The sequence below is a fragment of the Dipodomys merriami genome, unplaced genomic scaffold (genome assembly GCF_024711535.1).
Source record: "Dipodomys merriami isolate MVZ:Mamm:240054 unplaced genomic scaffold, mDipMer1.0.p SCAF_10, whole genome shotgun sequence".
NCBI classification, from domain to species: Eukaryota; Metazoa; Chordata; class Mammalia; order Rodentia; family Heteromyidae; genus Dipodomys; species Dipodomys merriami.
In genome coordinates this window covers 19388279-19414355 of record NW_027202271.1, presented here as the reverse complement: position 1 = coordinate 19414355, position 26077 = coordinate 19388279, and the positions used below count along the sequence as shown (strand labels likewise).

Below are 26077 nucleotides of genomic sequence, written 5' to 3'. Positions count from 1 at the left end.
TTTTAATAATGTCCACATCTACATACCAGAATTGTCTTTCTTGCATGTAAGAGCTGTTTGTGGATCATCCTTCATGAAAATCCAACTTGAGGATCTACTTTTGTCAGGCAACTCTTGTTACTCAATATTATCTTTCCCTTTTAGATTGAATACTATTTTTGTTACAGATTTGAGTGGTCCAGTGTTGAGTATTTGTATATTTTTAATTGTTGTTTTTTCTTGTTGGGTGAATCATTTTATTCATGTATGACATTTACCATAGCTAAGATACGGAACCAACCCAGATGCCCCTCAGTAGATGAATGGATCAAGAAAATGTGGTATATATACACAATGGAATTCTATGCCTCCATCAGAAAGAATGACATTGCCCCATTTGTTAGGAAATGGAAAGACTTGGAAAAAATTATACTAAGTGAAGTAAGCCAGGCCCAAAGAAACATAGGTCCCATGGTTTCCCTTATTTGCAATAACTAGTATATGCCTGAGTCAAGGAGAAATGGTCAGACGTTGATGTTAGGTGAAATGAACCCCAAGATAAGGATTCAAATTGTTTTTCTTTCTTGCGATTGTTTCCAACATATTTAGAAGATGATTTCTTTATTGCTTTGTATGTCCCTCCCCCATGGTAAAACCCCTATTTTTACTGTATTGCTGTTGGTATAATTTGTGGAGGTGAAGGGAAAAAAAAAACAATTGTTTAAATAGGGATACATGTGGATCCATTGCAACAATGAGATGTTCACGATGTTATGTCAAAAAACAAACTTTACAACTTTGCAGGGGATGGAGATGGGAGGGCAGGGATGGTAAGGGGAAACAAAGGAGGAGGCAACAATGCTTGATTAGAAATGTACTCATTACCTTGCTGATGTAATTATAACCCCTCTGTACAGTATTTTCACAATAAAAAAAAAGAAAAAAAGGAGGAAGAAAAAAATATTTGATTGAAGTCTGTTACACACTCTGCTGGTAGTATATATAGTCTTGTTCACTCTAAGTTCCCATTTACATGGAATATCATCTTCTAACTCTTCACTCTCAGCTTTGTCTTCATCAGTGAAGCAAGTTTGTTGTAGACAGCATATAGTTGTGTCTTCTTTCTTTGAAAACCAACTTAACTATTCAATTTTCTTTAACAGTTCAGAAATTGTTGACTCTTTGAACTTGACATTTATGTACCTTTATTATATACATAGAATAAACTTATCAAAACACATACAAGTACAAAACACATACAAATACAAAAACACATACAAGTACTTAGAGTACTAATTGCAGTTTTCTAGCTAGCATATATTCATATAATATTGATATTCTGATATAACACATAAAAAAGGAAAATATACTGAAAGGAATTAAAAGTAATTTCACTTAAGTATGAAGTAATTACTGCACTTTGCCATGAAATTTGGTATATTATTCTTATTTTGAAAACACTTTAAAAGCACTTTGAAAATGCTTTCAATTTTTAAGTGTTTGCAAAATTGCCTAAATTTGACTCGCCACTTTTAGTGTGTATTTTTTTAGATGCTGAAGATTGAACCAAACATAAGTGATAAGTGATATAAGTGATCTACCATGATAGACAAACCTAGTTCCTTAGTATCAGTTATTCTGTTTGAGAGCTGGGAACAACTATATTAGAAGATTGTTTTGACATATACTAGTAATTGCAAATAAGGGAAACCATGGGATCTATGTTTCTTTGGGCCTGGCTTACTTCACTTACTATAATTTTTTCCAAGTCTTTCCATTTCCTAACAAATGGGGCAATGTTATTCTTTCTGATGGAGGCATAGAATTCCATTGTGTATATACATACCACATTTTCTTGATCCATTCATCTACTGAGGGGCATCTGGGTTGGTTCCATATCTAAGCAGAAATGGTCAGATAAGTTGATGTTAGGAGAAATGAACCCCAAGATAAGGATTCAAATGTTTTTTCTTTCTTGCAATTATTTCTAACATATTTATAAAATGATTTCTTTGTTGTGTTGTACGTCCCTCCCCCATGGTATAACCCCTGCTTTCACTGTATTTGATGTTGGTATAATTTGTGGAGAGGAAGGGAAAAAAAAAAACCAATTGTCTAAATAGGGATACAGGTGGATCCATTGCAACAATGAGATGTACAAGACATTATGTCAAAAACGAACTTTACAACTTTGGTGGGGGGTGGGGAGGAGAATTGGGTAGACGGGCGGGGGGAGGATGGGAAGGGATGGGAAGGGGAAACATAAGGGGAGGCAACAATGCTTGATAAGAAATGTACTCATCACCTTGCCCATGTAATTGTAACCCTTCTGTACGGTATTTTCACAATAACTAACTAACTAACTAACTAACTAAATAAATAAATAAATAAGTAAGAAGATTGTTTTGAGTGTGTTCCCTACCTGGGGCTTGAACTGAAGGCCTGGGTGTTGTCCCTGAGCTTCTTAGCTTAAGGTAGAGAGAAGAGAGAGACAGAGACAGACACAGAGACAGACAGGACAGAGAGTCAGGGAAGAGACAGATAAAGACAGAGATGAAAGCAGCCTTCAGACGATTCACTTGGGGAGCAAGCCCTTTGTTAAATTTATCTGAATTCAAAATTTTTGTAATGTCCTTAAGTATTACTAAAATAAGATTAGTGTCCTCAATTCTTCATTAAAATGTACCTTCTTGGGCTGCTCAGGCTGAAATACAGTTTCTTAAAACCTCCTTACGTTTCATAACACAAACCCATGAAGAAAGCCATTTTTATTCTGCTTAAAATCTTGAATTTATGGAGCGTTTTATCCACTTGCTAAGACAACCTTAATAAACTTTACCATCCTAATACAGGTTTCCAGGGAATTGTTTTCTTCTGTTTTTAATTTAAGATCTGTAAATCCTCTTGAGAAAAGTGCACAGTATACAAAAGGATAATTCTTCTTAACCTCTTAAATACTACAAAATGCATTATACTTTCACCATGTCTTACTTGGAATAGAGTTGCAAGTAGCTGTGCCTGACACGTTTAAATTTGGATCTAAAACTCCTGGGTTTTTGACTCTTAAGGTCTAAACACAGGGTTTTCCGAGATGTCTGATTTGTGCATTAGCTAGTTTAATCACCCTGTTCTTAGATGACATAAATAGAAGCAAAGTAAATTCCTTGCTGGATTTATGTAAGCAGACATCTTTAGGACAAGTGAATAAAGTCTAGTTTGAACCTTGAATCAACTTCCATACTTGAGTTATACCAGGAGTTTGAGGAATTAGAATCCCTACAAAAAATGCTGAGAATGAAAACAAGCTGATCTCAAGAGTCCTGGAACTCTTCTCCCAAGGGAAAAGCCATCTTCAAGTTCCTCTAACTGAGATACATAGCTAAAAGTACTTATGTATATTTCCTGGCTTTTGCTTCATCTGTAACACTGCTATGGCCAAGGCAAGATGAGTAAGAATTGTACTTTTCTAGTTTTGAACAAAACTTTATTTTACACACACACACACACACACACACACACACACACACACACACACACACACAGAGTTTTCCCCCCTTAATATAGGCAAGCATTTGGACTAAGAGCTAAGTTTTAGGGTTAGAAGTTCTAGTAACCAAGTCAGCTTGTAAACTCAGAGCTCCTGGATAAAGGGGAAACCAGGATCTCAGTCCACTGCATTGTATGTTGTTATATATATATATATAGTTATAACATGTATTGTTAATTTTTCTTCCATACTTCCCTAAAGGAACCTAAATCATTTACCAGAGAATTTGTTCATTAAAAAAATGGAAATGCTGAAATAATCAGGCCTTTGTGGTCTACTGGACACTGACGCTGTATTGGTACTGGATAGAGGAAATCTGAAATATCACATGGCTTTCAAGGAGCAGTAGGAACCTAGGGAAGTCAAGTAGTCAGTGAAGTTTAAATTCAGGCCCAACTAACATTAGGCCCTCAAACCCTGTGAAATTTCAAATGGAAACCACAGAGCTGCATCAACCTCTAAAAACTGATTATGAAACTACTGCATCAAGGCGTGTCATGCCTCGTGGGCCTATTAGGACTTTGGAAGCAGCACATCACTTGTTTTGAAATGTTGCACTGGTGACTGGTTGCAAAAGAGAAGAAAAGCCAGCTCTGTATGAAGCAGTAGCATCAGATTTGAGCTCTCAGCCTCCATTTTCCTCTTTTCCTCCTTATGCCCATGAATTTAGAAAACTGGCTTCATAGTAATAAGTAAAGATGTTTTGATGAATGAATAGGTTTTCATTTCTGAGGACAGTATAATAAGTTTCGTTTCACTAGTGCCTTTTAACAACTTATTATTTTCTGACTGGGCATACTCTTTTCATGCCACTAAATAATTAAATCATAAATGAATGATGTGAACCTGTGGAATTATGAAGCCTACCTACATGTGTTTTGATGTGTGCCCAGTTATGTTACAAAGGCCTGAGTGGTTACTGTCCAAAAAGATTACCATAGTTTTGTGTGTGTGTGTATGTGTGTGTGTGTGTGTGTGTGTGTGTGTGTGTGTGTGTGTGTGTGTGTGTGTGTGTGTGTGTGTGTTTTGTTACTTGGCCTTGAACTCAGGGCCTGGACACCGTCCCTGAGCTTCTTTATTCAATGATAGTGCTCTATCACTTGAGCCCCAGCTTCACATCTGGCTTTTTTTTAAAGTGGTTAGTTGGGGATAAGAGTCTCATGGGCTTTCCCAGGCTAAGTTCAAATCTTGATCCTCAGATCTCAGCCTCCTGAGTGGTTAGGATTTACAGGCACTAGCTGCCAGTGTCCAGCTAGTAACCTCTTTTTAAAGATTCAAACATCCATATTTATGACAAACATCTACACAGTTCAGTGAGTATTACAGTTGTACAGTAAGGTATCAATTTAAAACTTAGTTGATTGAAATGTTGCTGATATAATGGACAACAATGGATTACCTCTGCAATATTAAAAAATCCAAAACCACATTGCACACAGAACATTCATTGCTGCTGTTGTTTTTGAACACAATCGTCTTGAGACTAACATAATGACACCAGGCAGAGGATGTAATCCCTGTGGCCTGTCATTATGCCAGCATTTTGGAATTAAAGGAAGGCTGGAAGATCAACAGGTAAGAGAATGTTTACCTATCTTGTGACCCTAGCTGTGTCCTCTGAATCTTTATTACCTGGGAAAGTGCATTAAGGTTTTAAAAAGGAGATTCATCTGCTTTTATTTCATTGGATCTTGGTTGCCTACTTAATTGCTCATTCTATTCAAAGCAAAGTGAGTAAAAAAATGTATGAAAAGTCTACAGATAAAAGGCTGGAAATAGTATCACTTTGAGGTAGGAAGTCAAGTTTAGAGGATCACAAGAGGATATTCGCATACTTTATTCTTTGCATTTGTATTTTATATGACTATGATCATGATGCCTTCATCTTAATTACATAAAACATCTTCTTACAGAATTAGGATATCTATAAAATGAAAATTATAATAGGAAATAAATTGTTCTCTATGTATTTCTGTGAAAACCAAACAAGGTGAGTGGGAGGACAATGAAACAAAAGTACACATCCACTTTACTTGGGTGGTCATGCGGAAAGACGTAACAGAGGAATCCAGGTGTCTGGATTCTCATCTCAGAACAGAGTCTAGGGTGGCTGGGTTGCTGAGGTTTACCAGATGCCTGTGTTAGATTAAGTCACTGTCTGCCTTCTCTGTTGTCCTCATAGATGTCTGTCTCTGAACCTGGGCCGAGTGAAAACCAGTCTCTCTGCATTACATTCACACTTGTGGCTTTTTCTTCTCTGGAAGAGTTCCAGTCGGTCCTTTTTGCTGTATTCTTGGTTGTCTACTTATTTACAGTGGGAGGAAACCTCCTCATCATCGGTCTGATCTGGGTCTCCCCTTCCCTGCACTCGCCCATGTATTTCTTCCTGGTGAACCTCTCCTTTCTGGAGATGTGCTACATCACCAGCGTGGTGCCTCAGATGCTGGTCCACCTGCTGGTAGAGCCCAAGACCATAAGTGTGAGATGCTGTGCAGCCCAGATGTATGTCTTTACCATCTTGGGGTTGACGGAATGCTGCCTGCTGGCAGCCATGGCTTACGATCGCTTTGTGGCCATTTGTTACCCATTGCATTACACGCTCCTGATGGGCCCTCGCGTCCGCTTGAATTTGGCAGCAGCATCTTGGATCACTGGAGTGCTGGTGGAGTCGGTGCAGACGACCTGGATCTTCACCCTGCCGTTCTGTGGGCCGGGTACCATTCAGCACTTCTTCTGTGACATCATGCCTGTCGTTAAACTGGCCTGTGTAGATACCTCTTACAACGAGATCGTGTTGTTTGCTGTTTCCCTCATCTTTATCATGAGCCCCTGCCTGCTCATTCTGTGCTCCTACGTGCGTATTCTCGTGACCATCCTGAGAATCCCCTCCGCAGCCGGCAGACGCAAAGCTTTCTCCACGTGTTCCTCGCATATCCTGGTCGTTTCCCTGTTCTATGGTACCGCCCTGTTCACCTACCTTCAACCCAAGAGCGCACACACGCCAGACACGGACAAGGCTACTGCGCTCATGTACACGGTGGTCACACCGGCTCTGAATCCTGTTATCTACACACTGAGGAACAAGGAAGTAAAGGAAGCCTTTCTAAGGATAACCCACAAAAATCTAATGAGACAAATGGCCTAATCCAGCACCAATAGCACAAACTCAAGGTGAAGTCACTCAAGACTTTGCGACCACTCTTCTTCTAAGACCTGTTGCGGCAGGTCCCTTTGGATTTGATCTGTATTTCTCAGTGTGGGCAAGCAAAGAGGACTAAGGTAGTAAATAGGGTCATTCAATTTTTGAATCATACACTCTTTGTACTATGTTTATCAAGCATCAAATGGTCATGAGACCATTTGGTGACATGGATCAAGATGTACTCATAAATTGTTTTACTTAATGGTAACTCCTTTGTACAACTCCTTAAAGCTTATAAAATAATAATCATAGTTTTAAAAAACTGATCTTTTGGCCAGCTGTTGGTGGCTCAGGCTACTAATTTTACCTACTCAGGAGGCTAAGATCTGAGGATTAGGGTTAGAAGCCAGACCAGGTAGGAAAGTTCTTGGGATTCTTATCTCCAGTTAATCACCATAAGAAAAAGCCAGAAGTAGAGCGAGCTGTGGGTCAAGTGGTAAAGCACCAGCCTTGAACAAATAAGCTAAGGGACAGCACCCAGGCCTGGAGTTCAAGTCCCAGGACTGGAGCAGAAAAATAAACTTTTCTAAATGACTATCTTAAAACTCTTTGTCCTGGAGATCCAGATTGCTGTGCAGATAGAGGAAGTATTACTTAGTCTTAGGGAGGGTTACCTTGATGCTCTTTTCTCTGCTATGGACTGTAACCGACTTACAAAAACACCCTTAGGGACAGGGCGTGGGATTTTGGCAGCTGGAAAGTGTCTGGATTTGGACCACAAAAAAGGCAAGAAAAATCAGAGCGATACTAGACATAATACTGTCAATATAAGCTAGAAGTTTACTATGAAGAAGTATTTTGTAGACTTGCATTTGAATTATTAAAAGAGGAAGAACTGTAGGTATTTATTGGTTTTAATATGGAATAGGAATATTTATATAAAATATTTTTTATGTTCAGACTTGAAGGCAAGTAAAATGCCAATTCCCAAAGTCCAGAACTAGGTCTGTATTTTACACAAACATTTTTATAAGATAAAAATATAATTATATTCTCATATCAGTTCTGTCTTATTGTTCAACTTCTTGGAACAATGATTTTTTTTCAGAATGGTCTAAAACTACTATTTTTCTCAGACTAGCCTTAAGAAATACAAATGTAACATTTAAAAAAGATCAGTGGGCAATTCACCCCTGTAATCCTAGCTACTCATGAGGCTGAGATCTGAGGTTGGCAATTCAAAGCCAACATGGGCAGGAAAAGTCCATGAGACACTTATTTCCAATTAACACCAAAAGGTCATTAATAGAGTTATGATTCAAGAGATAGAGTACTAGCCTTGTGTGAAAAAGCTGAGGGATAGCATAAAGACCGTGAGTATGGGGCTGGAAGGTGGCTCAGTGGTAGAGCACTTGTCTTGCATGCATGAGGCCCTGGGTTCATTCCTCAGCACCACATAAGCAAAAAGAAAAAAGCCGGAAGTGGCGCTGTGGCTCAAGTAGTAGAGTGCTAGCCTTGAGCTGAAGAGCTGAGGGACAGCACCCAGGCCTAGAGTTCAGGCCCCACGACCGGACCCCCCCCCCAAAAAAAAGACCTTGAGTTCAACCCCCATTATGTACCATCTCTCTGCCCCCCCCCTCTCACACACACACACACAATTATCAATGGGCACAAGACTGTATGAAAGTTGTAAGAAAAATATTCACTTAAAACATAACAATGGCAATTAAAATTGTAAGACATTCCTTAAACCCATCACTTACAGAGAGTAGAACTGGCTAAATCCATTCGTTTTATTAGTGAATGATAGATTAGGTGTTTGCCAGAGAAGAAGCCATCACTATAAAATATTTTTGATTTTTTTTTAATACAAGAGAGCACAAAGTCACTTGATTTGCTTTTAGGATTGAAAGGATCCGTCACATCCCTCCCAGGGGACCACGTGGAGGCAGGTAGGCACAGGAGAAACATTATCACAAGGTTTATTAGAGGAGCCACATCTGAGAGAGAGCACATGGCAGCCTCCACTATCTAAGCAGCAGCATGGGGGTAGGAAGTGAGGTAGATGGGAGCTCAGGTGGGTCTGGGTGGAGAGAGGAAGGGGTCAGCTGCATAGCAGAAATTCTAGGGCAGGGAGGAGCTCAGGTGTGGGTGGAGCTGAGGAACAAAGGTGGGCATAAGGCTTACAAGGATAAATACTTCAATTCTCCTACATTTTATTTTTGAATCCTGAATCATAGTTTTGGACTTTTTTTATTCCTTTTCTTTTCTATTACTGTTGTTTTGATTATCTGTTTTCATAGTCTAAAAGCACTTGGATACTTCTTTATATGTTTGCTATTCAAATCACATCCCGTGTAACAAATACACCTGATATTTTACTGCATTTTTTCTGTAAAATGCTGTTCAAAACACTAAGGGATGCTTGGTTACTGCATCTTTTAAATATTGTTCACTACCACTTGGTGCATATACAGACAGCAATATTGTGTGACTACATAATACTTCATCAATATTGAGCAACTTTGATTTTTAAAAAATCAGTAATTTTTAAAATTTTTTATTGTAAAGGTACTATACAAAGGGTTACAGTTACATGAGCAAGGTAATGAGTACACTTCCTATTGAACATTGTTACCCCCTCCATAAAAATCAGTAATTTTAAATTACTTTGAAGTATTTATTTGTACTCAAAACTTGAATTTGCTTTCACACATTTTACTATATTTCTAGCCATTCTAAGTCCATTCACTACTATAGTTTAGTGTTCTATATGCCCTGATTCCTATACTTAAATAAAAATTCAACTAATTAACAATTACTGAGAAGCCAACTGAATGCTATGGACTTAAATCAAAATTATTGTTTGGCCTCTGAAATCATAAGGAATCGTTTGTTGTTATTGTTTTTGTTTGAGTGATGATTTAATCTTATTGTTCTCTCTGAAGAAATTGCCAATATTCTTCTCATCAGTACCTAACAATAAGATACTTATGTGGATACATACTGAAACAAGCAAATTTTCTAAAAAAAAAAAAAATTAGCTCTACATTCTAGTATATGATCAGACTGATAACCCCACCATCCACTAGTTCTTAGAAAAGAATTACAGCTGAATATGGTGGCTCAAGCCTATAATTCTATCTATTTGAAGGTCAGGAGGATGTTGGTTTGAGGCCAGCCTGGACAAAGAGTTGCTAAGACCAAATCTCAACAAAGAATGCATGGGAGCACATGACTGTAGTCACAGTTACATAGGTCTGAGGCTGTGTGGTCTGAGGCTTGGCCCAGGCGAGACCCTACATGAAAACTAAATTCTAAAAGGGTTAATGGTATGACTCAAGTGGTAGACTGCCTGCCAGCAAGCATGAGGCTCTGAGCTAAAAGTTTAGTAACTGGCAAGGAGGAAAAAGAAAAAGAAAAAAGCCAGCTGGTTGTGCATAGGCGTGTATATGTGTGAACATATGTACACCTAGATTTACTAACCTTATGACAGAAAATAGGACACTGCTATACAGTTGTTTTACTATTTATCAAAGCGTGGTGATTTCCTTCTCCCAAATCTTGTCTTCTTTACTGAGTATCCATATATTTCTTTATTAAGGTTGTAATGCTAATCAAATTTTCAGTTCCTATGTTCAAGATTATGAGCATCAGAACCTGAAGTATTTATTGGTAGGTTTACAATAGGGAAGGGTCTATTTGCTGCTTTTAAAAGAAAATCTAAACACTACTGAACTTAGAAACTTATTAAACAGATCCATGTCCTCTGACTCAACAACATGAATGAAATAAATAATGAAAACGGGAAAAAAATTTTAAAGTGAAGAAAGAAACCCAGATGTGAATAAATACCTGTATTGAAATCTGTCATGTGGTATACCATCTTAACCCCCAAATAAATGAATTTTCCTTTTAAGTATCAGAAATTTGATAGGAAGTTAGAAAGATATAAAATATCATATCACACATTTGCTGCGTGTATTTCACTCTGCTTTTGTTCTTACAACCTATGTGATTTCATTGTATAAGAGGAACTCTCTAAATTTTTGTCTATTTTCCTTGTTCCTCACTAGAGAAACACACGTTGAATTCTTTTTTTTTTTTTTTTTTGGTCCTGGGGCCTGAACTCTGGGCCTGGGTGCTGTCCCTCAGCTCTTTAGCTCAAGGTTAGTTCTCTACTACTTGAGCCACAGCACCATTTCTGGCTTTTTCTGCTTATGTGGTGCTGAGGAATTGAACCCAACGCCTCATGCATGCAAGGCAAGCACTCTACCACTGAGCCACCTTCCCAGCCCCAATTCCTTATTTTATTTATTTATTTATTTATTTTTTGGGTTGGTCTTGGGGCTTGAAGTCAGTTCCTGGACACTGTCCCTAAGTTCTTTGTGCTCAAGGCTAGTGCTCTACCACTTTGGGTCAGAGCCCTAGTTCCAGTTTTTGAGTGGTTAATTGGAAATAAGAATCTCATGGGGCCTTTTCTGCCTGGACTCTCTTTGAACCACAGTCCTCAGATAGTAGCTCCTGAGTAGCTAGAATAACAGACATGAACAACCAGCTTCTGGCTCAATTCTAATACCGTATAGTAGGTGTGTAACCAAAACCTTGCAGAAGAGATTGGCTCAAAGTCTGACACATGAGTCAAGAAAACCCCATCAAACCAACTCTGGAGTTTTACTTAAGCAAACAGGAGGAAAATATAACCTTTTCCATTGGACTTGAACTTAGAAAGTCATAAATGTGGACCTTCTAGAGTCCATAACATAAAGAAAAATTAACTTTAGAGTGATGTCAATAAGAGAAAAACATTTCATAGAATTAAAAAAAAAACCAAAACAAAAAACAATCTTGTGTCATGGTGACATGCAGACCTGAGAATTCAGCTCTAGTAATTCTCTGGATTTTCTGTAGCCTGAATTCTCTCACGTTGCTTCATTTTCTGACATCATTTGGGTTGGATGTGTGCTTATTCAGCTTCACATTAGTACAGAAAGGTATTTAGGAGTGGACTACTCATGAATAAAGAAAAGCATATTTTAGCCCAAAGTTCTGGAAGTTCAAGTTCAAGCTGGACAGTCCCATTGTTTTGGGCGCCTAGTGGTAGGAGTTCACAGAAGGAAAGGAAGAGGAGGAGAAAGAGAGAGTGGAGGAAGGGGAGAAAGAGGAAGAAGAGAAAGAGGAAGAGAGGAAGGAGGACGGCGAGGGAGAGGAAGAGAAGGAGAAGAAGGAAGAAGAGGAAAAGGGAGAAGAGGGGGAACAGTGTATCAGAGTCGTTACATAGTCCCTTTTGAGGTTCTACCTTCAATGACCAAAGCACTTTCCAGAGGTCATATATTTCGAAAATTCGATCACCCCCAAAGGGCCAGGCTATTTCATTGACCCTTTACAGGATGCTCATCCACAACAGCTTTTTTTTTTTTTTATAAGCAATTTTAACCATTCAGAAGCTACTTTAACTAAAATTGTGGAGACGTAGGAAGTTAATTTTTTTTTTACTCCGTCTCTCTACTTTTCTAGAAAAGTAATCACTATCTAATCACTAATCTATTTGGGACGTCTTTACAGGACTGAAACATTCAGTAATTATTTTATAAACTCCACGAATTAAAATAAATTCCAGTAATTCCATTATTGAACCAAATAAGTGTGGTACATGTATATTACAAATAATGATCATCTATAATGACAAATAATTTAGAATTGCTAATTTGTTGAAGAAAAAGAAGAAGAGAACTTTTTTTTTAATGTTGATATCATGACTTGAACTCAGAGCTTGAGGGTTGTCCCTTAGCTTTTTCTGGCTTTTTTTCCCCCTGCTTATGTGGTGCTGAGGAATCGAACTCAGGGCCTCATGCATGCAAGGCAAGCGCTCTACCACTGAGCCAATTTCCCAGCCCATCCCTTAGGTTTTTCACTCAAGGCTGGCACTTTACCACTTGAGCCATACCTCTACTTCCAACTTTCTGCTGGTAATTTGTGATAACGGTCTTATGGATATTCCTGCACAGGCTAGCTACAAACAAAATACTCAGATTTCAGCCTCCTGAGTAGCAAAGATTATAGTCTGAGCCACTTGGTATCCAGCTTATCTGTAACAAATTTAATTTTACTTTGTAAGAGTTATTTAAAATTTTATTTTTACCTTCCAGAGAAAGAAAGTGCTGCAAAAATAACCTTCCTAACAGACTGTCTGAACAAAAGAAACATTTTCCAAATACCTGAGGCAAAGTATGTGACTAGTGTCTAAAAGTTATTCTAAACATAGTTTTTTTTTCCAGTGTTGGAAATCTCAGGACCTTTTCATATTAGGCATACACATTGCCCCTAGCCTGAACTCCTACTAAGGTAGAGATATATGTTATCAATTATGTGTTAATAATACAGGAGACTAAAAGTCTTTTCATTTTTTCTGAACAATTACAACTAGTTAAAAGCAGCTCAGAACTAGCCATTAATAATTATTGAATGATATGGCAACATTGTTTACTCTGGTGACAATAATAATAACTCAGAATAAGACTTGAAACACTTGAAAATTTTTTTACCAAATTATTTATTTAAAACAAAGTAAATTCGACTGACTGATGATCAAATAAATTCCTTAAAATACAGAACTACATCATTGTCCATGGTTACAGATCTCAGTAGGTTGGTTAGTGTGGGTCACGTGATTGTTATGCTTATGAAAAACTCTCCAGCAGTGCCATCTGGTGGACAGAACTCATAATGCTTGCATCAGAATGTAAGTCACGCTTTAACAAAATCTCACATGCTGTGCTTTTTAGCTCAAGATAATTTTACTGAGTGTAATTTTGTTACTAAAGTGTTATAGTTAAGGTTTTTAAAATATACTCAAATGTCTTCATTCTTTCAATACCTTCTGTTTTATGTGTCTACCAAATGAACTCGATGACATTGTGACAGATTTTTTTTTTTGTTACCTAACACTATTTTTCTCAAAAATATTGTGACCCTCTAGCATGCACCTATCTGCAATAATTTACAAGGTACTTGAACTTATGTCATAGCCACGGGTGGTTTCCACAATATTCAGATGGAAAAAGCCCATGGATTTTGGTCTTCATCCTAAGGATGGTGATGGCACTGTATAAATAATTTTTGAGGAAAGGAATGTATTAGTACTGTGTAAAAATCTAAGTGCCCTGGTATTACAGCAAAGTAAGTTTACAGGAGTGGCAATATTGCCATTTTTGATTAGAACTAAGTATTGCACATACACAAGACAAGACAATTGCTTTCATTGCCTTTGCACACTTAGAGGAGTTATCAAAGAATTTGACATATTCTCAAGGACACAAACAGTAAACCTTGAAGTGATGGAAAGAAGACATGGGAAAGCGTTTTTTTATTTAACATGAGAAAAAAAACTTTCTAACAGGCAGACCTTTTTGAGATCTCCTTCCAAAGCATTCACCATTAATGAAACTATTCGAGTGTTTCCTGATTGAGACTGATTTAGAAAGCATACATGTAGGATTACTTTGCACTATTTGATAGATGAGATCATTTAGGACATATCTATACCATTCCAACATTTGTGTATTCTTTATATTCATGCATGATAGAATGTAGGTAACTCAAGCATTTTCAAAATAATTTCTGCCACAAGATTATGTATTATGAAAACTATTTTTTTCATTTAGCTAAATATGACATTAAGAGTATCTATCCACTTTGGAGAATATCTTTAAAATGCAAGGCACTAGCTCTTTCTTAAACTAAAAACTCACCTTACCTATATGTGATTTGAGATTCTGAGAAATACTAAAGTAGGAATTTGAAATATAAATTAATTATTGACTATCTAGAATAGTTTCAACCAGAAAGAAGAGAATGCTTTATTTTAACAAAACATTTATTAAAGCGTCATCTGTTTTCCTTTTCTCTTATTCTGAAGATATAAATAGAAAATTTTACTATGTTATTTTAGGTAGCTTCTAGTGGCACAACATTTGTAGCATTTTATTCTCTTCTTTAGTACTTCAATCAAGGAAAGAGTTCTTCCTGATTAGCTTCCCAGTGTGGTAAGAGGAAAAATTTGAAGTCAATTGAGTATAAGAGATGGCTTTGAAAAGCTTCAAACCACACTATGTTCCGGTAGCTATCTTATGTGTGTTCAGTTGTAATTTAAGTTCATTTTTATGTTATTTTGATGCTTAATTGACATCCAGTCAAAGGAACATTAATGGTAAAGTTAGTCCATTATTGTGGTGTGGCTGCTTTGGTTAAAGTTTGAGCTTAGAATAGTGTTTGGTACAGCCTAGTCCTTAATGTCCTCTCAAACAGAACTGCTCTAATCAGCTAACAAGAGCTATGAGCATGCAAGAATGCATGTGGTATGTCTACACAGCTGACATTGCACAAAGGGGTTGCAAATGAAGTATATTACTTTAGTGAAATAAGCTTGCTTACTGGGATATGTAAGGATAAGTATGGATAACTAATGAACATCTTTCTGAACTCTCCAGTAAATATCAGTAACTTATCAAAGGAAATTAGTTAGATTTTATCTTGCCACTTAAACATTTTAAAAGGAAAAAAAACAAAGATGTGAAGGAATTGGGTAAAATATCATTTTACATGATTGCACTAGAAGCAAGAGAAGGTGTAGTTCAAATATACCTGTATAGAAGGAAATTATTTTAGAAAAAAAGTCTTTAATTTTTTCCTTTTATGCTAGATGACGTTTATTAAACCTAATAAATAATAACATTTCCAAAGAAGGAATAGTATATGGAACTCAACTCTAAACTATCAAGGAGTCAAGAATTCCCAGCAGTATAAGCTAAGTGATACAAGCTACTCTTTCAAGTAGCTTAAAAGAGAGAAACATGGGTGAGAGCAGATGTAATTCTCCATGGAAGGAATCAAAACATGCTTGTACATATATCAAAGTCATGTTAGAACATATGATTCTCTTGGAATTATTCTAACAATATTGACATCTATCCAAAGAATTCTTATGTCTGAATGTGTATGTATGCAATTCAGGTGTGAAAACTTAAAACATTTATCTCTTGACTCAATAGTTGTTAACATTTAATGTACTCTTTGAAACTATTCCAAGCTTGAAATGCCCTGTAATCATCTATCCAGGGATTTCTGAGGATTATTTCTAATTCTATTCCTTTCTAAATTCAATTGATAATAAGACCCAATGAGACTGATTAAAACTGTAACATGGGCTTTATTGAAGGTAACTTGCCATAGAACACAAAAGTTTCATTTCACCCTGTGGGAATTCCCGTAGTTGCCCTAATGCAACTTGTAACTAATTATGGCAAAGCTAGATCAATTTGGAAGTGAAGTAAAGGTGAAGAAATCAGCTTTCTTACTCCCTGGTTGTACATAGAGACCAGTGGAGTCCCAGCTTGCAATATCCTCAAGGAAAGCAGCTTATCTCTCAGGTCTTTCTAACTGATGCAGTTAACTGTTGAAGGGAAGTATTAGCTTAATCCTCCAGGGAAAAATCACATTATTCAGAAATCATCAAAGCAGCACTGGCTCAAAACTGCCTTGGGGATAGCTTCATCATTGGTTAGAAAGGTGTAAATATCTCCACAGACAAAGGTAATTAGTGGCAGTCATAGAGAAGTGCTTTGTCAGTGTTCCATGTAAGGCCAGTGTTGGCTGAATTGAAGATGCAATTCAGCGAGAAATGCAAAGAAGTGTGGACATGAAGCATTAAATTGTGGTTCCACCAAATAGCCATTTCATGTTGTTTGTGCAGAGCATGCGTTTAAGAAATAAAAACTAACCCTAGGAGATGAACCATTGCCTTGTATGTAGTGGTTGCCATTAAATTGTAAAGTGGTCCCTAATAAACTTTATATTACATGAAACATGATCTCTCCCAGTTCTTATGCTTTCCCACCCCACATGTATAAAACACAAATGAATGCAAAATATGCTAATTGTTGTTTCTGCTATTGGTCAAAAGCAACCTATTTGTTAAGTGTGGGGGAGTTTATTATTTAGATTTCCTTTGCTGAGACCAAGTACTAAGAATCAACTTAAAGGAGGAAAGATTGGTTTTGGCTCCTGATTTCAGAATTTTCCATCAGTGGTCATGTGGTTCCATAGTCACGTGATTCCATGGTCTCTGGGCCTTTGGGGAGGCAGAGCATCATGGCAGGGAGTGTGTGGGTAAAGCTGCACTCCTCATGGCAGCCAGGAGGCAAAGAAAGAAGAGAGACAAAGGAAGGGGCCATGAACTAAATACCGCTTTGCAAAGGCTAGCCCAAAGTGACCTACTTCTTCTAGCCAGGTCCCACATCCTAAAGATTCTGCCACCTCCCAGTAGCCCGTAGGAAACCATCAATGGATTTAATCCATGAGGTGAAAGCCCTCCAAATCCCAGAGCCCTTACTTGCCAGCATGGCTGCATTAGGAGCCAGGCTTTTAATGTCAGAGCTTTGAGGGTTATTTCAAAAACCAACATATGACAAAGGTTAAAATGAGCACCTATCACTGAGCACTTATGACTGTAATTCTAACTACTTGGGAAGCCAAGAAAGGGAAGACTGTGGTTCAAGGCTGGCCCAAGTAGAAAAGTTCATGAGACATCTTCTCAGCCCCACAGCTAGGCCCAGTGCCTTGTCCCTTTCATCGCTGGCATAGGTGTCAGGTTAAGAATGGGAGGATTTTACTAGGCCAGTCTGGGCAACAAAAGTCCATGGCATTTTGTCCCATGGAGGGAAGCAAGATGCAGGGGCACGTGGCCCTGATTCCAAAAATCAAACTAGAACAACAAAAACCAAGCAGCCTAGCCACGGCTCAGACACATGGGCAAGAGCAGCATTCTAGGGTAATTAACAATCAGTAATTAGTAGACAGTTGTAGAGCATGGGCAAGAGCAGCATTCTAGGGTAATTAACAATCAGTAATTAGTAGACAGTTGTAGAGCATGGACACCAGAAAGATGAAACATGTCTTGTTTGAGTGAAGTGGATGAATTAAGAAGTGGATGGATGAATGAAGAGGAGTGTTATAGTCATAAAAATATATTCAATGTACAGATAGAAATAGGAAACATGATGAGTAGAGACAAAAAATTACAGAAAAATTTAAAAATGAAAAGTGAATAACAGCGGGAAATAAACACCAAAGAACACATAAAGCAGATGAAAGGGAATCGTCATGTAATTATTCAATATAATTATCAACCAATATCCTTACATTATTCATTTAATTATTTAATGTACTTCTTCAATCGCCCCCATTTAGAAACTAGAAGTGGAAGGAAAAGAGAATGTAAAACAGAAGAGTAATGATAAAGAGCAGAGACCACTGAGATTTAAGAGGAGACTATTCATTACATACAAAACTGTTCTGTGAAAACATAAATCAATTAAAGAGGAAGGAGCATGTATTTGATAACATCAGGGAACATTGCTACCTATCCACAGAAATGGAAACATTACTTGGGACTAGTATAAAGAGCAAACTGACAAAAAATTCAGCCAAGCAAGTGAAATAACATAATTCTTTAGAAGACAGAAATCTTCCTAATTTTACTGCCTAAGAAATAGATATGAATGATTTGGGGAAGATAATTGAGTAAAAAGCATTAGACATTTTTCTCTCCTCCCACCTAGACACCAACTGCTTGGCCAAATCTGTCTCTAACCTTTTCCAGTTCCAGAGCCTACTGGTAGCATACACTTCCAAGGGATGGCTTGGTTGGTAAACTATAATTATATTATTATTATTAGTCACTTTTAGTTCTTAACACACTTGTAGCTGTCCACTATCATTTTTCAGCTTCAGGGCAGGCAGTAAGGCTTGTGATCCTATAGTACCTCAGACAGACCTCACAGGAGCCAGAATAGGCAAAGAGGATTCTGTCCTCCAAATATCCCAGATCCATTCTCTAACACTTGCAAACCTCTTCTGATTACAGATGGGCAGACAACAAGGCCTAGCCACTGTTTTTGCACCTTCCCTAATGGTTGTGAACCCCTTGAGTCTCTTTAGTACTCTCTCTCTTTCTTTCTTTCTCTCTCTCTCTCTCTGTCTCTGTGTCTCTCTGCCTCTGTCTCTGTCTCTGTCTCTCTATCTTTCTCTCTCTTGTTCTTCATTTTTCTCTTCTTTTGGTGACCAAATCTGGAAGCCTAGGACCTCCAAAGAAACTGCATGTATGAGGGTAATTAGAAAGTCACCACACAGTCTCTGGGAAAGGTACAAGTGCTCCAAAAGACCTAAAGAAACTTTCATGTGTATCCATTATATTAATTTTTATTATAATTTTATTGTCTTTAAGTAGTCCTACAAAGGAGTTATACTTCAGCATGTCAGTTTATGGCATTGATCACAAAACAGATTGTTTTCGTAAACTTCTTGGTTAAATGGCAACTCTATCTTACTACTTAAAGACAACAAAAAATTTTACAAAGATGCCCTAATGTTTCTATGTATAGCTGCTTTATTCATAATTGTCAAAATCTTGAAGCAACCAAGAAGTGAATGGATATAGAATTCATTTTATATCCTTTCAGTGGGACATTATTTAGTTTGCAGAAGTCACAAACAGACACAGGGGAAACTACATGAGACATAAAGGCATGTCTTATCTGGACAGTCTACATACTCTATGATTCCCAAATATCTGAAAAAGAGACAAAATTATGGAAACAGTCAAGTGAGCTGTGGTCTCCAGGGGCTAAGGGAAAGAAAGAATGAATACATAGAGCACAGAGGATCTGAGGACAATGATTACTCGGTGTAGTACTGTAAGAATGGATCCAACACATGGAATTACATGCTTGTTTAGAGCTGTAGAGTTTACCCCACCAAGGGTGAACCCTAACACAAGTTATGGACTTTGGATGATAAGGTTGTTCTAGTGTGGGCTCTAGTTTTAATAAATGAAAATGGAGAGGAGGTATGTGTCGTGGTAGGGTGAGGAGTAGATGGGAAATTCCTGGGCCTTCCTTCAACTTTGATGTGAATCTAATGCTAATGGAAAACTTCAAAGACTCAAATCTTCTGATTCTAAGAGAACCTATAAACCTATAGCAACTAAGATAGTGTGGAACTGACATCAAATAACTAAAAAGACCAAAAGAGGAAGTCTCAAATAGATCCACATGTAAGTAGTTAATTGTTCTATCGCTTTTATATAATATATTTAATAATTTTGCATACATCTGCAATAATGTTTACTTTATTTTTGCCTTATTTAAAGATATCAACACACACACACACACACACACACACACACACACACACACACACACACACACACACACACACACACACACACACAATTCCCATGCTCCAAAGGGTGCATACACTATGATTCCATAGATAAGAAAGCTGGATGCTCCCTCATCCAGGGAGGAGGGTTAACTTCTTCAGGCTGAGTTACATTGATAGGATGTGTCCTTGATAATGATATTTCACACAGTGGTCTTGTCCTCCCCAGTCTCACCTTGAAAAAACATCAAACCCAAGATAGGCATTCTGGAAGACCTGAGTATTATTTCTCAAAGCTGTCAAGGTCATAAAGACAAGGTAAAACCCTCAGAGTCTAGTGAAGGCTGAGGAAGCATGGCCATAGAACAGAATATTCTGATCAAGAAGGGTTGTTGAAACAGGAAGAGAAAAATAGAAAGAAAAACAGTAATGAAGTCTATAGAAGGATGGGCTTTTATTTATTTAGGAAATATTCTATAGATATTCTTTGGGGACTTGTTTTTTTTCTCCTAATATTGCTTAGACTCACATTGATTATGTATAATTTCTTTGTCTTGGAATATTTTTTGGACAAATTGACCACTTTTCATTGATGAGCATTCCTATTGATAATTGTTTGGTTTATTCATGAAGCTTTAAGTGCACCAGCCATGCTTTTATGAACATTCTAATGAATATCTCCTCCATTACATGTGCAAGGTCATCTTCCAATTGTCTTTCTAGAAGTTGAATTGCTGAGCTATTTGATACACAAGTGTCACAGTACAAAAGATGATTGTTTTTTACTTACAAATGCAATGTAAAGTTCACCTGTAGACCACTTGCAAACTCAGTTTTGTTTATTTATATTTTTGTCTGCCATGGAACTTGAACTTGGGGCCTGGCAGCTGTCCTTAAGCTCTTTTTGCTCAAGTGCTCTACCACTTTGAACCACAGCCTCATTTCCAGTTTTCTGGTGGTTAATTGGAGTTAATAGTCTCATGGACTTTCCTGCCAGGCTGGCTTTGAACCACAATCCTTAGATCGCTGTCTCCTGTGTTGCTAGGACTACAGGCATGAACCACCAGTGCCAGGCTGGTTTTATTTATTTATTTTTGTTATTACCTTAGAAGCTCTTTTTACATATTCTTTTCTTAGTCACAACAGTGAATTTTACTGTAGACTTGTTTTTGACACACATATAAACAGAAATTTTATTTGGATATGTAAATAAAAAGATACGATACTTCAGAAGCCTATACATTTGAGTAAGATGTTTCTACTGCATGCAAGAAACAATTTTTCCTCAAGGTAGTATAGCCACTTTGAGATATCTATGAAGACCAACTTCTCTTTGCTTGTGGCATAACCCAACCTTTCCATTATTTTCCAATGGAACTCCTGTAAAATGGAAATTTTCATGTCATTTTAATTTCTGTTTCTCAGATTACTACTGCTATTAAAAATTCCAGTAAATAAAATTGTTTGGTCTTTCCTAAAATATTTGTTCATATTGTTTTTCCTGTTTTCAGTTGGGTGGCTATACTTTGATTCAAAATTTATAGACGTTCTCTATATAATCTTATTGGTTGAATACACTGTAAACTTATTCTTTCTTCTTGTATTTTGTACTTTTTTTCAATCAAATATTATTTCTACAGCTCCAGAGATAATGTTCTAAAAATTTTTTAGTCAATTTTAATTATATAAAACTATAAGGATTTAAACATAATTCATTAAATTAAAAACAAAGTAATGTAAATAAATATTTATAATATGAATTTAGAAAAACAAGACAAATCCAGAAGACCATAGAAAAATAAAATTTACATGAATAGGAATATATTTTGTATATGTTTAACTTATAATTTTTGTTGCAATTTTTGAATATTTTTAAGCCAAACAAACCAGATATATTTAATAATTAAACATCATGCCTCAAAATGTTTTACAAGTAGATAAGAAACTAAGCTAAAGCTAAGAGACTAGTTAAGGGAAAAAATAAGATGAAATTGTCAAGTAAATTGGCCAGCTGCCAGTGGCTCATGCTTGTAATTCTAGCTACTCAGTAGGCTGAGATCTGAGGATTTCAGTTCAAAGCCAGCCCAAGCAGAAACAAAACAAAACAAAACACTGTGAGACGCTTATCTTCAATTAACTATCAAAGAAGCAGAATTAAGGCTGTCTTGAGTCATAGAGTGCTAGCCATGAGCAAAAAATGTTCAAGGATAACATCCAAGCCCTGAGTTTCAGCCCCAGGACCAGCATACACACACACACACACACACACACACACACACACACACACACACAAATAGTGTATAACAACAGACATTGAAAGGATTAAATTATTACAAAATATTTTATGGAATTCTATTCACTAATTTTCAAATCTAGAAAAAAATTAGGATTCCCAAACATTATGAAAGTGGTATGGAACATAAAAACTAATTAGATAAATGTAAGTAATACTGATTGTCATATATTTATTAACACCATTTAAAGATAGTTTTACACCAATTATGTCACATTCACTAATTTATTTTTAAGAAATCAGTAATATTCATATGCTTTATTTGTGCAATATTTTACAATTCTTTTATATAATTATTTGGTAAAAGCAATAAATTACATTACCATAGCTCTACCAATTCTCATTTGCAAAGATTGGACAGGAGCAAACTTTTTGACTATCAAAGAATGTATAATGTTCAGTAGTATCTTTGACTCCTTTTTCCCTTAACATATGAGTGAACATATAGACTTTTTATACATATACACACTGACATGTAGTCAATGATAAATTTAATAAATGATTTAATACATTAAATTAATAGTGCTATATTTTATCTACAACTTCAAGGCTATGTAATATGTGGCTATCACCCTATTATTTTATAGTAGAAATATCAAGAAACCTGTGTGGGTTTTCTAAAAGCCTCAATAGATGATTAAAAATTAAAGAGATTTGAGTCATTAAAACTTTTAGATCTCGCTTGGTATTGGCATAAGAACAGACCTCAGGACCAATGGAATAGAATTGAAAACCCAGAAATGAACCCTCAGACCTATAGCCATCTAATCTTCGATAAGGAAGCTAAAACAATAGAATGGAAGAAAGACAGCCTCTTCAGTAAATGGTGCTGGCAAAATTGGTTAACTACATGTAGAAAACTAAAGCTAGATCCTTATATATCACCCTGCACCAGAATCAACTCCAAATGGATCAAAGACCTTGAACTCAAAGCAGACACTCTGAAAACATTACAGGATGGAATAGGAGAAACCCTAGGTCTCCTTGGCTCAGGTCGAAATCTTCTGAATAGAGACCCGGAAGCACAACAAATCAAAGAAAGGTTGGACAAATGGGATTGCACAAGATTGCAGAGCTTCTGCAGGGCAAATGACATAGCTGGCAAGATCAATAGAAAGCCCACCGATTGGGAGAAGATCTTTACTAGCCATACAACGGACAAGGGTCTCATATCTAAAATATACTTGGAACTCAAAAAATTAAACCACCCAACAACAAATCCTCAAAGAAACAACTGCCCAATAAATAAGTGGGCGAAAGACTTAAAGAGAAGCTTCTCTGAAGAAGAAAGAAGGATGGCCAATAGACACATGAAGAAATGTTCAACATCCCTAGCCATAAAAGAAATGCAAATCAAAACAACATTGAGATATCACCTCACTCCAGTTAGAACAGCAAAAATCAAGAACTCTAATAACAACAGATGCTGGAGGGGATGTGGACAGAAAGGAACCTTACTTCATTGTTGGTGGGAATGTAAACTTGTTCAACCACTTTGGAAAGCAGTATGGAGGTTCCTCAGAAGACTTCACATAGATCTCCCCTATGATCCAGCAATCCCACTTTTGGGCATTTACCCAAATGTTTACAAACAAGACCACACTAAAGCTACCAGCACAACTATGTTTATTGCAGCATTATTTACCATAGCTAAGATATGGAACCAACCCAGATGCCCCTCAGTAGATGAATGGATCAAGAAAATGTGGTATATATACACAATGGAATTCTATGCCTCCATCAGAAAGAATGACATTTCCCCATTTGTTAGGAAATGGAAAGGTTTGGAAAAAATTATATTAAGTGAAGTAAGCCAGGCCCAAAGAAGCATAGGTCCCATGGTTTCCCTTATTTGCAATATCTAGTATAGGTATGAGTCAAGCGGAAAAGGTCAGATAATGTGATGTTAGGAAAATGAACCCTTAAATATGTATTTTAATGTTTTCGTTTCTTTCATGCATGTGTTTCTAACGCATTTATAAGATTATTTCTTTGTTGCTTTGTATGTCCCTCCCCCAGAGTGTAACCCCCGCTTTCACTATATTTGATGTCAGTATAACATGTGGAGGAGATGGGGACAAACAAGTCGTTTAAGGATTCAGGTGGACCTGTTGCAACAATGAGAAGTACAAAATGTCATGTCAAAACCAGCTTTACAATGTCGGTGTGTGGGGGGGAGGGGGGTAAAATTGGGTGGGGGGAGGGGGGAGGCGGGGAAGGGAAGTGAAGGGTAAACAAAGGAGGAGGCTGCAATGCTTGGTAAGAAATGTATGCATTATCCTGCCCATTTAATTGTAGCCCCCCTGTACAGTATGTTCTCAAATAAAATAAAATACAATTAAAATAAAAAAAAAAACTTTTAGATCTCTTCTGTGGACATATTCCACAAGAAATTATGAATATAATTGCTTTAGTTGATTCATCAATTTTACAGGTCACTGAAAGTCAATGAAAAGGTATTTTTCTCAGTAAGATCCTTTTCAAAGCATTTTCACCTCTCTATTCCATAGGCGATAGATGAGAGGGTTCAACATAGGGATGATAAGAGTGTAGAACACAGCCACGATCTTGTTTTTCTGTGGTGAGGACAGCACCCCAGGCTGGGCATAAGTGAAGAAGATAGTTCCATAAAAGATGCTTTACCACCAGCCAGGCGCTGGTGGCTCATACCTGTAATCCTAGCTACTCAGGATACTGAGATCTGAGGACCACGGTTCAAAACCAGCCTGGGCAGGAAAGTCCGTGAGACTCTTATCTCCAATAAACCACTAGAAAACCTGACATGGTGCTGTGGCTCAAGTGGTAGAGTGCTTGCCTTGAGCAGAAGAGCTGAGAGACAGCGCCCAGGCCCAGAGTTCAAGCCCCACGACCGACCAAAAAAAAAAAAAAAAAAAGATGCTCATCACCATGATGTGAGAGCTGCAGGTAGAGAAGGTCTTACTCCTTCCTTCCATGGGTGGAGGAGACCTTCAGGACAGTGGAGAGGATGTACCCATAAGACACCATGATGACCATGGTGGTGGAGATGATGATGAAAGAAGCAAGAATGAACCAGCATCCTTTCATTCGCAAAGGTGTTCACACACGTGATCTCGATCAGGGCCAGCACATCACAGAAGTGGTCCAGGCTGTTTTTCCACAGAAACACAAGCTGAAGGTGAAACCTGTTTGTATCATGGAGTTGACGCAGCCACAGACATAGGAGCCAACCACCAAGTGGACACAAACCTGCTGAGACATGCGGACAGTGTAGAAATATGGGGAGCAATGGCCAAGAAGCGCTCATATACCTTCGGTTCCCACAAAAAGAGCAAAGAAAAAGAACTGGGTTGCACATCCATTGTAACATTTTCATTAGACAAGAAAGTAGCTAGGGTATTGGGTGCAATGACTGTGGAGTAGCAAATATCTAAGTAGGACATTTTGGAGAAAGAAATACATAGGTGTGTGAAGTCTGGCATCTATTCTAACCACAATTAACATGCTGATATTTCCAAGTACAATGACCAGATAAATAAGTAAGACCAATGAGAATAAAAGCAACTGTTCTTCAGGAGATGTCCAGAATCCAAGTAGAACAAACTCTGTCAACTAAGAATAGTTCTTCTTCCACTCACTCTTCATAGCAGCAGTCTGTCTCTCTGAGAAAATACATGGATTGTTTGAGAAGCCAGTGGAAAGCTATAGTCAACTCTTCATTCTGGACTTCTTTTTGAAAGAAATAACTAGGCAAAAGGAGGGTTTCTTCTCAACATGCTTGCAAAAAGTTTTGTATTTGGAGCGTCCAGTGTAACCATCAATGGAGTGGTGTAAGTTTGTTCTATTATATTTATTTTCAGTGTAGTATTAGAAACATGGATGGGAAAGGATGTTGTGAACAACTGGCTTATGCCACTGT

General features: G+C 37.3%; 1 protein-coding gene and 1 pseudogene across 1 annotated transcript; one reads left to right on the top strand and one right to left on the bottom strand.

The window, feature by feature from the left end:
* Positions 1-5697: 5697 nt before the first annotated feature.
* LOC138837337 (olfactory receptor 10C1-like) lies at positions 5698-6859 on the top strand. Its single transcript, XM_070036011.1, has one exon. It carries the CDS (start codon positions 5709-5711, stop codon positions 6669-6671), a length of 963 nt encoding a protein of 320 aa, XP_069892112.1. The 5' UTR covers positions 5698-5708; the 3' UTR covers positions 6672-6859.
* A 17765-nt stretch (positions 6860-24624) lies between these two features.
* Positions 24625-25803, bottom strand: LOC138837326 (olfactory receptor 9S13-like; annotated as a pseudogene).
* Positions 25804-26077: the final 274 nt, after the last annotated feature.